The sequence below is a fragment of the Misgurnus anguillicaudatus genome, chromosome 24 (genome assembly GCF_027580225.2).
Source record: "Misgurnus anguillicaudatus chromosome 24, ASM2758022v2, whole genome shotgun sequence".
NCBI classification, from domain to species: domain Eukaryota; kingdom Metazoa; phylum Chordata; class Actinopteri; order Cypriniformes; family Cobitidae; genus Misgurnus; species Misgurnus anguillicaudatus.
Window position 1 is genome coordinate 33494592 of NC_073360.2, and position 12888 is coordinate 33507479.

General features: G+C 45.5%; 2 protein-coding genes across 2 annotated transcripts in view; both read left to right on the forward strand.

The window, feature by feature from the left end:
- LOC141361735 (uncharacterized) overlaps positions 1-661 on the forward strand; it is an 80947-nt gene extending 80286 nt beyond the window's left edge. The window contains exon 11 of the mRNA XM_073863442.1: positions 141-661. The gene's annotated coding sequence lies outside the window, so the exon portion shown is untranslated. The remainder of the gene's footprint in view (positions 1-140) is intronic.
- A 5289-nt stretch (positions 662-5950) lies between these two features.
- LOC129421346 (uncharacterized) lies at positions 5951-12639 on the forward strand. Its single transcript, XM_073862854.1, has 2 exons — positions 5951-12216; positions 12473-12639. The coding sequence occupies exon 1, from the start codon at positions 5986-5988 to the stop codon at positions 12010-12012; it is 6027 nt and encodes a 2008-aa protein (XP_073718955.1). The 5' UTR covers positions 5951-5985; the 3' UTR covers positions 12013-12216; positions 12473-12639.
- The last annotated feature ends 249 nt before the right edge of the window (positions 12640-12888 follow it).

Below are 12888 nucleotides of genomic sequence, written 5' to 3' on the forward strand. Positions count from 1 at the left end.
ATAGCATCATTTTTATTCTGTATATTTATAAGACATATTTATTGTGCTGATTTTTGTGTCAAGGTTTACAACAAAATATCTCATAAAATATATCTTTTCATTCTATACGATACACATAACCTGATATGAATTTTTTTCAGATATCAGTAAAAAATACGGACTTGAGATCATTGGCTTTTAAAACAACATGACATCTTACTGGAGAGGTTGAGCAACAAGTGAATTTGGTACATGAATGTTGTTCTGTACATCACCCTTGTTTTAGTTGTAATTCTTGGAAATTATAATTTTTTATAATTTTTATATTTAGTCATGTATATAACATACTAATGTAGTAAAGATTGAGATAATTTCAAGATTTTGCTTTTTTTTGCTGTGACAGTAATACAAGTGTTTGTTATTTTCTAGAAATACCACAATTTTAATGTTTTTTTACCTGCATAACAAGCTAACTAAACTTTCATGGGAATATAGCTATAATTTGATATAATGCTCATGATGTATTCACATGAAAAATATGTGCAGTAATGTTAGTAATTTTACTAAACTAAACAGATCTGCTAACATCAGTAAATGCTAAACACACAGCAGCAAATACAAATGTTTAATTTATCTATGAACTTTTTTTTTAAACCTTGTGAAGCAATTTATTGATGAAATTAAAATGTTGTGTAAGAAACTCTTGTAGCTGTTTTTATGCACAAACACTTTTCACAATAAGTCGTTCAAAAGCAGATTTTCAATCGCAGATCTCATACCATACATCAAAGCTTTAAAGGGATAGTTCAGCAAAAATGAAAAATACCCCATGGTTTACTCACCCTCAATCCATCCGAGATAGTTAAGTTTATCATCTTTCAGTCGAACGCAATCTGAGTTATTTCAGTAAATGTCCTTACAAGCTTTATAACGGTTGAAAACAGGGTCCATGACTTTCAAGCCCAAAAAAGTGCAGAAGTAATCCACACGGCTCCAGGGGGTTAATAAATGCCTTCAGAGGGCAATCGAGACTGACCATGTCAAAACTTAGAGGAGCCACTTTGTTGTTTTTCCTTGAGTTTGCTATGTTAGTGATTTTAATGTTATCTATCTAGATTAATCTATTTATTCATTGAATCAGACAGAAACTAATACTAACTTTGCTCTGTGTACACATGTGTCTTTACAATTTCGGCTCTATTATTTGTGTCCCTTTTTAAAAAATGCTTCTAGGAAATGTTATGTTTATTGTCCCCCAGCTGTTAAATGCAATTTAGGACCATGATCACAGATGAAACTCTAGCCAGTTATTCTTCAATGCGGACAGCCACTTGTTTTTTGGCAGGACAATACAGGCCGCTTTGTTCTTGCACAAGAACCACAAATCTACCTCTGTGCAATTTTTAGCACAACAGGAAATATTGTATATGAAAAGAGGAACAAGTTTTCTGCCAAAAATGCAGATAATATTTTACTGGTAAGCAATAAGCTCGGTTTATGAGAGTGATCACAGATTGGTTGCTCTGAACTGCTTGTCAATCCTCCAAACTGCTCCATAGACCACAATGCATCTCGATTGTGATGTCAAAACAGCAACTTGATTAAAGGGTTATCATGCAACGTAAGCAATGATGCACATCTGAGTCAGTAAGACAGGGATGTTTGCGAGGAAGGGAATACAACTTTGTAGTGGAACGCAGCCCTGATACTTTTAGTCATTTAGTCAAGTCTTTTAGCTTAATCTTATCTAGTTTCACACCATACATTTTACAAATATTTACCATGCACCTTGATATGATTCAATGACAAATCAAATAAAAATGCATAAAGTTTTATCACATATAGTGTGCTTATGACTGAACATGTCTATGTGTGATGGAGACGCAACACTCTGCTTTGGTTATCTATGTTTATATGTGTGAATTATAGCTAAGTTAGTATGTGAAACATGCCTTCACCCAAAACAGAAGCAACATAAATAGGTTAGTGTTTTTTTGTCTAGCTTGAGAAAAGAAACCAGCTCTATACAATAAGGCAGTGGTTCTCATACCACAGATTTATGACATTTGATAAAATACATTAATTCTGTGTAATTAAACCTCAGAAAAATAAGGCTACTCACCAACAGCACTACATTATATAATTTAATATGTTTAGTTTAATTCAAATTTAAGTTTGAGATATTTTAAGTTTGTTTTATGTCATATATTTTCTTTGGGGGGCCAAGAAGAGATGCACTGTACACAAGGGGGCCGCACGCTGGAAAAGTTTGAATAAGGTACAAAAATAAGGTGCGCAATACATATATTAATGTTGGATAAACCCTTATATGTCAGTGGTTTTTCAAGACTGTTTCCACTTGAAACAGGACACACAAGGGTTGAACAAAGAAGTTAAGTCATTGTGCTGTGTGTCAGGTGCAGAAGTATCAACTTTTAATTAAAGCCAGTGCCCTATCTTTATGTCCTTTTGACACCCTCTGGGACCCTTAAAGGGACCTACAATCTTGCTTCTCAATATTCCAGTTCATAACATAGTGGCTATTCACCAACAATCCAGAATGACATTCATCTACACTATTCACTGTATTATGGCATGTCAATGAATAAAACTGTTTGAAAATAGTCTTCATGTGTATTGAGCTCACAGCAAATGTTTCATTTTTGGAAGCTTTGGTTTGGGAGGTAGAAATGAAAAGTATGGTTCCCTTTCAGTCGGTCACTACGACGTCACGTCGTGACCGACGAATTGGGAACTCGCTTAGAGAGACCAATCTGCTTCGTTTACTACTAAAACGCCAATGAACTTGGCATTGAGGTATTTGCATAATGCTGGCGCCGCCTCGCCAGGTGCGTATATAAGCCGCAGCTGCAGAATACGAAATTAGCTTTTTCACTTCGAAAGCCGGCTTATCTGCTACTGAGAAGCTACTCGCTCTTCTGGGAACGGGTGCTGAAGTTGATTGACAAACAGCATTAACACAGCGGACGCTCGCAGTATTCCACTGCTCTGCATCTTTTTTGTTTTGAGTTTAGTGTGTGCGTTGCCTCTCCCTGTGCGCTCATCAGCTGAGCACCTAAAGAGTGATTTCCCTAAAAGAGTGATACGTGAGAGCTCTGTGTCTTTTTAAAGACAGCCACTCTCTCGTATATTCGGAGATCAGCGTCCTTTTCAGGATAGCTTTTCGTCCGTGCGATCTTGGATGCGAGAAGTATAAGGGCTCCAGTGACGGTCACGATGCTTGGGCATCGAGCACTCCGAGGCTGCGTTCGTGGAGAGTTTTTTTGTTCTCTCTGTGAGAGCATAACCCTCTTGGATTGCGGAGACGACTGTCGTTTCTACGGGAACGATATCCGCGCCCTGGCAGTGCTGACGTCGCCATGGTGCGGCTGTCAAGCGCTCGCAGGACGCTCTTCGCATCACTACGCTGAGTAGGACGGAGGATGCGTCCTTCACCTACCGGCCTTCTCATTCTCAGCCGGTTGAGGCTCCGGTGGAGACTGCAGAGTCGTGTTCTACGATTTCTGCAGAATCCATTGGACCTCCTTCTGGTCCCGCCACTTCAGCAGCATCAGAGGGGAGCCCCCTTTTCCCTCCGAGGCGGACTTCGACCCGGAGATGGCGGCCGTGCCCGCTCGAGCGGCGGAACCGGTAGAGTTGGAGGGGTTAACCCCCCTCCGCCCGAACCGTCCCGCCTGGATGATTGGTACTTCGGAGCTGCTCGGGCCGCTAGGTCCTCACCTCCTGTGCCTTTCTTCCCTGACGGCACGAAGAGCTGACTCAAACATGGAATTCTCGGCCGTCTGCGGCCGTTCAGCCTTCACCCCTCACCTCCCTCGCTGGTGGAGCCGCTAAGGCGTCGGCATCCTTTCGGTGAGCGGGGGGTTGCGATGCAACTGTGTCCGACCCCCGCTGTCTCCTGGAAGGACCGGCCGACCCCTCCTTCACAGGCTTGGAGCCGAGCCTGTGGAGAGGCGGCACCCGTTGCATACCATGGCTCTGTGCAGGTCCGAGCGAAGGCCTTGAGATCTGCGCGAGGGAGGCCACGACCCTCGGTCGTGCGATGTCCACCACAGTGGTCCAAGAACGCCACCTTTGGCTGTGTCTGGCTGACACGACGGACGCAGACAAGAATAACTTCCTGAATGCTCCAGTCTCTCAGACCGGCCTCTTCGGCAAGTCCGGGGAGTCATTCAGCTCCACGGCGCAACTGAGGCGATCTCCTAGGTTGTGCCGCGGCAGAAGACAGCTGCCCTGGTCCACCAACGCCGGCTCCTCAGTCTGCCTCTCGACAATGGCGTCCTGCGGCGGCCACCTCCGTTCCCCCTCCTCGGACCTCATCTCGGCAGTGCAGGGGAACCGGTCGTCAGCAGCTAGACCCACTCGCTCAGCCCGCTACCTGTGACAAAAGGAGGTTCAAGCGGCCCCGAGACGGGCGACCCGGAGTTGGAGATGATCACTCGTGGGAGATTGTAGGCACCGCTCCCTCCCCCGGAAGAGGGCCGGTGGAAAATCCTTGGTTTCATTTTGCTGTTCCACCGGCTGTCCAGCCGGAACCCACATAACCACACTAGAGTGCATTCCTCTTCCCTCTCCAGGTCTCCGGAGGATCGAGAGAGCCGTAAGCGGGCACACACCAGCTCACCATCCCTCTCCTCTATCGCCAGCGGGTGTCCTGAGGAGTCCGAGCTCTCCACTGAGGAGACCGGACCACCATCACCCTCAGCGGACTCAGGTCAGTGTCACACAACACACATACTGTAGATGTTTATGCTGTCACAGCAGACGCACCGGCAGTCACACCTGCCCCGCGCGGCTGCCCCACCGCGGGTACTTTGGTAGTGCCGTTAATTCTCCTCGTACGGTCCCTGGGTCCTTGGCTTCAGCTTCCCAGCCCGTCTCGTTGGGTTTTACGCACGATCCGCTTCGGTTACGAAATACAATTTACCGGCACACCCCCAAATTCTCGGGCATTCGTTTCACTACAGTGAAAGCGTCCGATGCACTTGTACTGCGTGCATAAGTCGATGTCCTGCTGGCGAAGGACGTATCGAGCCGGTCCCTCTTACCGAGATGATGATAGGGTTTTTCCAGCCTTTATCTCATAGTACCCAAAATACGCGGCGGATTACGACCGATCTTGATTTACGCACCCGGCTCTCCAAATGAGATCCTTCAGGATAATAACGCCGAAACACGTATTTCAATGTTCAGATCGGTTGGCAGCCTTAGACCTGTAAGACGTGTACTTCATGTGTCCACCTCCCCTCGCCACAGGCCGTTTCTTTGCGCTACGTTCGTGGGGAGGGCATATCAATACAAAGTACCACCATTCGAGCTGTCTCTCTCTCCCCGCGTCTCCATGAAAGTGTTAGAGACGGTGTTCTAAATTCCCTATGAGCAGGTTATGAAACTTTAATTTGAGACTTTTATTATATGCCGCTAGATGGCGTAGTTCCGCTTTTGCGGTTCATTTTAGTTTCACTTTCACAGACGCTCGCTCCGCCATTTTCTTTGGGTACTAATGTGCGTGGATGCATGTAAGTTATCCTTAAACAATAACAATTAACATTAATACTTCATTGCAATGCTGTACTTTGAGTAATCCGTTTCTATTACTAATATAAATGTTAATTATGATGTAAAAGGCCAGTTATATATATTGTGGTTAAAACTTTTATGTTATATTACCAATTTCACTCCACACGATGTATATATCATGTTTATTTGTATTATTTGACAACAATGTTATGTTATCTGACTTAAATTGATATATAATTCCTCTGTGTATTTCAGGAAAACCACATTAATACCTTGTGGCCATGTTTGTATGCTGCTATGAATATTAATACTCAAAGTGCTACATAAAGAGTTAACTGTTGCCTGTCTCCTGTCACACTTCTTACCGGAGCCCCGTAATGGATGGGCATTAACCTACCTAAACACCACAAAAAGTCAATTACATTTGGTCCTTCGAGCCGGATGCTGCATTCATTACGGTGACCAATGGAGCGACAGAGCCACAGTTATCCTCTTGATCCCACACACCCTGTCCGTAGACAGGACAGAGTACGTCAGCTGCCTGCTCATCTGCAAGACTATGATATAGCATTACCCAAATCGCTGATGCCAGTCCCTGGACTTTATGATAGGCCATATGCACAATCAAGCATAGATCATACAGGAGCACAGCTGATTCTCAGTGGACAGGCCGACCCAGTCTCGACTGTTGAACAGCCTTCTGGTTATGAGCAACACATGCAGTATGGACCAAGCCATATGAGCAGTATTAACGTTGAACTTAGTGACCTTGTGAGGCAGCTAGATGTTGGGAGCTCTATTAGTCAGCTTGCTACACCAGCAGCACGAAACATGACTCACAGTCAGTCTGAACATAATTCTCATAGCAGCGGCACAGTATCGCCTGTATTGCCCTGTCTCGAACAGGCTGAGGTTACTTTGCTACCTCCGGTTAGACCAAAGGCTACCGCTGTCCCTTCGATCGCACCTTGGCGTTTGGGACATCCATTGCCCGTTTTCGCTGGCACAGGAAATCTTCCCCAGCAGTCAACTCCATGGCATATGACACAGACCAGACCCAGTTTGGCACCTGATATGGCTATATCACATCCTGATATCACTGCTTTACATACAGCAGCATATCAGCAAACTTCATACAGTGCAGCAGACATTCACTCCTCATGCCAAATCATTTCATCACTACCACAGACAGTTACGTCAGTGAAGCTGCCAATAGTTACTGCGCACACAACCTTTGTGCCACCAGTCTATCAGCTACAGGCGAATCGACCAAGTCAATCACAACAGCAGTCTTTCGCCAGGTCAGATCCTTATCGGATAACGTCATCTGTGACAGGATATCATTCTACCTTACTATCTTCTCAGACTCCACTCCAGCCACATTACTCTACTCCAGTTTCGACTTACCAACCAATGCCTGTGTCCCCTCCACTCCAGCCACATTACCCTACTCCGGTTTCGACTTACCAACCAATGCCTGTGTCCCCTCCTCTTCAGCCTTCGTACCCTGCTTCATTTTACCAGCCAACGCCTGTGGGCCCTCCACTCCAGCCAGTTCCGATTCCAGCTTTGCCTAAGCTTGTGAATGACAGTGAGCGTGAGTTTACAGACCTAAAGATGGCTTTGGACAATCTCCTCAATCCCCGTACTGAGCTTACTGAACATTATAAATATAGGGTGTTAATGGAACAATTAGTTCTGGAGGAGGCAAAGTTAATTGCACAAGCATGCCGGCATCATTCAGCACCTTATACAGCAGCGATGACCAGTTTACAACGCCAATACGGCCAACCTCACCAATTGGCACAAAGTGAAATAGCGGCCCTCCTAAATTCGCCTGACGTTAAAGTAGGAGATGCAAAGGCTTTCCAGAGTTTCGCTCTAAATGTTGACTTGTTGGTGGGCATGTTGATGTCCCTTGAAGGACCACAGGGGCGAGAGCTTACCTGTACAGGACACGTTGATAGGTTACTCAGTAAGTTACCGAAGTACTACAGAGATAGCTTTATTGAACACCTCCAGTTACGGGGCCGACTGAGTTCTGTTAGCCTAAACCCATATAATTTGCATGACCTTGCAGACTGGCTGAAAGTAAAGGCAGAGGCCCAGCGTTTATCATCAAAAATGGTGCAGCGCTATCAAACTGAGAAGGTTCAAGCAAGTAGAGAACGTCAGCCTAAACTAAAGCCCCCAGCTCGGCCCATCGCTGTCTATCATGGAAGTAATCAGCCCAAAGAGGTAAGCACCGTACATTTGGTTGCTACGGAAACTGCAGGTGCCCAACAATCAGCTAATAGGTTCAAGCGCCTATGTCTGTATTGTAAAAGTCAGGAACACTACTTGTCACAGTGCAATGAAATCACTAAACACTCGCCTGCACAGATTCTGAAGTGGATTAAGGATGGCAAGAGATGCTGGAAATGTGGACGTACAAGTCATAAATGTGAAGAATGTACACTAAAGAAGCCTTGTTCAGAATGTGGCGAGGTTCATCTTGGGGTCCTACATCGTATCGCACTGGAAGTTTCTCGCACTGTGCTGCTTACGACATCTCAAGTTCGTGCCTATCTGTCGACTCCAAGCTCTACAGGACGGGTTTACTTAAAGGTGGTTCCAGTGCTGCTGTGGAAAGGCAAGAGCTCCATACCAACGTATGCCATTCTGGATGATGGTGCCCAGAGGAGCATCATCCTTTCAGAAGCGGTCCAGCGGCTAGGTCTTGAGGGTGAAAATGAAACTATGACCCTACGCACCATTCGGCATGATATAAGTGTGTTACAAGGGCGGTCCGTTGATCTACTGCTTTCCACCCAGTCAAACCCAAATGAAAAATATACCCTTATGGGTGTGTTTACGGCTCCTCTCCTTACATTGTCTGAACAAACATACCCAACTAGGAGACTTCAGCAATGTTATTATCATCTCAGAGAGATCCCTCTTCCATCCTTTGATAAGGTCCAGCCTCTTCTGTTAATCGGGTCCGACTACCCAAACTTGATCACAGCCAAAGAGCCTATCAGAATAGGACCAGCTGGTGGCCCAGCAGCTGTAAATACGCAGCTTGGTTGGGTTCTCCAGGGACCAGATGGACTCCTATCACATCAGGTACCTACACAGCAATGTTTATTTACTTCCCTCTCACCAATACCAGATCCGGTTTACCAACATGTCGAACGACTGTGGCAGCTAGATGTACTGCCATATCGCAGTGAGAAGCTAGTAACACGGTCAAAGCAGGATCAAAGGGCTATAAACATGCTGGAGACAAAGACACAGCGAGTGGAAGTTAATGGCGTTGAGCGCTACGCTACCCCACTTCTTCGTGTCCAGGGTGCTACCGCCTTGAGAGGAACCAAGGAATCAGTTCTTTCCAGCCTCAGGAACTCTGAAAGGCGCCTGAGTAAAGACCCAGAAAGAGCTAAAGTTTACGAAGCCGAAATACAGAAACTCCTAGATGCAGGCTATGTTGTCAAAATACCAACGGAGCATCTGTGGACAGATAAGGAGTCGTGGTTCATACCGCATCATCTTGTCCATCACAACGGCAAGGACCGGCTGGTTTTTAACTGCTCCTTCGTGCATCAAGGAATTTCACTTAATCAGCAACTACTTCCTGGGCCCAGCCTCGGTGCCTCTTTACTAGGAGTTCTCCTGCGGTTTCGGCAGTATCCTGTTGCCATTAGTGGTGATATCCGTGCGATGTTTCACCAAGTGAGACTTCTGCCGGAGGACAGATCCCTGCTGAGGTTCATTTGGAGGAACATGCGGAGGGAGGATCAGCCTGACATCTATGAATGGCAAGTCTTGCCTTTTGGAACGACCTGCAGTCCTTGCTGTGCCTCCTTTGCTTTGCGTAAACATGTTCAAGAACAACAGCCTGGCAATGAAGAGGTGTTACAGTCTATAGAGCAGAGTTTCTATGTAGACAACTGTCTACAGAGCTTTTCAACCCCTGAAGAGGCTAAGGAACTAATTGACAAGATGAGACCACTCTTAGCCTCTGGGGGTTTTGAGATAAGGCAATGGGCTTCTAACGTTCCATCAGTAGTCCAGCACTTACCAGCAGGAGCACGTTCTGAGAGCATTGAACTGTGGCTTCAGCAGTATACCCCGGATCCTCTAGAACATGCTCTCGGTTTAATGTGGCATTGTCTCAAAGATCATTTAGGGTATAAGCATCGGGCAATAGGAGAGCATCCCCCAACAATGAGACACCTTTACAAAGTTCTAGCATCGCAATATGACCCCGTAGGGTTTATTGTTCCCTTCACTACCAGGGCCAAGGTGCTTATCCAGAAATTCTGGACCAAACCACGGAATTGGGATGATCCGAACTTACCTGCAAATTTGCTGGAGCAGTGGAACCTCTGGGAAAGAGAATTACCCAACCTTAGCAAAATCAAGTTGCCTAGATGTTATCTTCCCCCCAACTTTGCAGTGGAAACATCAAGATTTAGCCTGCATGTGTTCGGTGATGCATCAGAAGTGGCCTACGGATCCGTTGCGTATCTGCTTATTGAGCAGAATGGAGAAGTCCATACCTCCTTTGTCATGGCTCGCTCCAGGGTTGCCCCCAAACGACAGCTATCAATACCACGGCTTGAGTTGTGTGCAGCGCTGACCAGTGCTCAATTAGCCAGATTTCTCCAACAGGAACTGAGCATTGTTGTGAAAAATGTGACATTATGGACTGACTCCACCACCGTCCTTACCTGGATAAACTCTGAATCTTGCCGATATAAGGTTTTTGTCGGAACAAGAATAGCCGAAATTCAAGAGCTCACTGGAGACCACACATGGAGGTATGTTGATTCCTCAAATAACCCGGCAGATGACATTACCAGGGGCCGGACACTTACTGAGATAGCAAGCCCAGGTAGGTGGAGTCAAGGTCCAGAATTTTTGAAGGAACCACCAGAGCAATGGCCAACTACACCCATGACAGAAATCCATGATGATCCTGCGGAAGCAAAGAAAGGTATTTTCTGTGGCCTAGCAACAAATGACCAAAGCTCTGGAATGCCTGATGTATCAAAATATACCTCATGGAAAGCCTTGGTTGATGCCACTTACCAGTTCCTTCACGGGGCGGCTGCCCAAGATACAAATGCGCAAACTCCAGACTACCGAAGTGCAGAAGCTTGCATACTGAGCCAGGCTCAAGAGGAATCTTTCTCAGAGGAGTTTAGAGCCTTAAAGACAGCAAAACCGGTGCCCGTATCCAGCCGTCTGCATACCCTTGCACCAGAGTTTGATCACACACTGGCACTAATCCGTGTGGGTGGTAGACTACGGAAACTGTCTGATTCCAGTGAGACTGAGATACACCCAGTGGTCTTAGACCCACACCATTCAGTGACTAAGCTCCTCATAAGGCACTTCAACGAGCGTTTACTCCATCCAGGTCCAGATAGGGTTTTCGCGGAACTACGTCGCTATTATTGGATTCTGAGAGGCAGGCAAGCAATTAAAAAACATCAAAGGGAATGTGTGGAGTGCCAGAAGTGGAGGGCTAAGCCGATAGTACCCATTATGGCTGACATACCCTCAGCTCGTCTGCGACTCAACCAACCGCCTTTTTTCTCGACTGGAGTTGATTGCTTCGGGCCCTTTATTGTTAAGATTGGCCGACGCTCAGAGAAGCGATGGGGAATCATCTTCAAGTGCTTGACAACCCGATGTATTCACCTTGACCTTCTTAACAGTATTGATTCAGATGCATTCTTATTGGCACTTAGGCGTTTTATCGCTCGAAGGGGGACACCATCTGAAATTCTCTCAGATCAAGGGACTAATTTCAGAGGAGCAGAAACTGAATTAAGGCAAGCCTTTAAGGAAATGGAGCCCAGGCTGCAGGAGCTGCTATCTGACTATCAGATCACCTTTAAGTTGAATCCTCCGGCTGCACCACATTTCGGAGGCATCTGGGAAAGGGAGATTAGATCGGTAAAGTCTGCCCTGCAAGTAGTTATAGGAAGTCAACCTGTTCCAGAGGAAGTGCTGAGTACTGTCCTAATCGAAGTAGAAGGTATTCTGAATAGCAAGCCATTAGGTTACGTTTCATCTGACGTAGCGGACTTAGACCCAGTCACTCCTAATATGCTGCTTATGGGCCGACGGGATGCCTCGCTTCCTCAAGTTATTTACACTCCAGAACCTGTAACCAAGCGCCGCTGGTGTCATACTCAAAGTATTGTTGATCACTTCTGGTTATACTACACCCGACATTACCTGCCTGACTTACAGACTCGACAGAAGTGGCAACGGGAAACACAGGATCTAATTGAGAACACAGTGGTGATGATTATGGATCCACAACTTCCTAGAGCCAGCTGGCCAGTTGGTCGGGTTGTTAAACTGATACCCAGTGCTGATGGACATATCAGGTCAGCTCAAATACAGGTCAAGGATCGTCTATACTTAAGGCCTGTAGCCAAACTTGTAAGACTTCCACCAATTCCTGATGGAGATGAAACTAATCCCGGAGACTAGGGAATTTACTTTATTACATATTAGCTATGCTAATCTGGGGGCGGCTGTTCTAAATTCCCTATGAGTAGGTTATGAAACTTTAATTTGAGACTTTTATTATATGCCGCTAGATGGCGTAGTTCCGCTTTTGCGGTTCATTTTAGTTTCACTTTCACAGACACTCGCTCCGCCATTTTCTTTGGGTACTAATGTGCGTGGATGCATGTAAGTTCTCCTTAAACAATAACAATTAACATTAATACTTCATTGCAATGCTGTACTTTGAGTAATCCGTTTCTATTACTAATATAAATGTTAATTATGATGTAAAAGGCCAGTTATATATATTGTGGTTAAAACTTTTATGTTATATTACCAATTTCACTCCACACGATGTATATATCATGTTTATTTGTATTATTTGACAACAATGTTATGTTAGCTGACTTAAATTGATATATAATTCCTCTGTGTATTTCAGGAAAACCACATTAATACCTTGTGGCCATGTTTGTATGCTGCTATGAATATTAATACTCAAAGTGCTACATAAAGAGTTAACTGTTGCCTGTCTCCTGTCACACTTCTTACCGGAGCCCCGTAATGGATGGGCATTAACCTACCTAAACACCACAAAAAGTCAATTACAGACGGCATTAAAACCCCCGAGAGAGAGAACGGTGTTCGCCTTCTGCTTATATTTACGTCGGCTTAATAGCTCGTTCTCGGCAGACGCTGCGCGAACACAGAGATTTAATGCTTCGGCATCTCGCTCGTTTAAGTCTTCAGGTCAACCGGGAAAAGAGCAAACTTTGCCGTGCAGAGGATCTTTTTTCTCGGTGTGGAACTAGACTCGATCGATTTATCGGCGTGTTTAACAAAGCGCGCATCCAGTCA

Excerpts from the sequence above, each read along its gene's own strand:
- LOC129421346 (XM_073862854.1), top strand. The coding sequence starts at position 5,986 with ATGGAGCGACAGAGCCACAGTTATCCTCTTGATCCCACACACCCTGTC.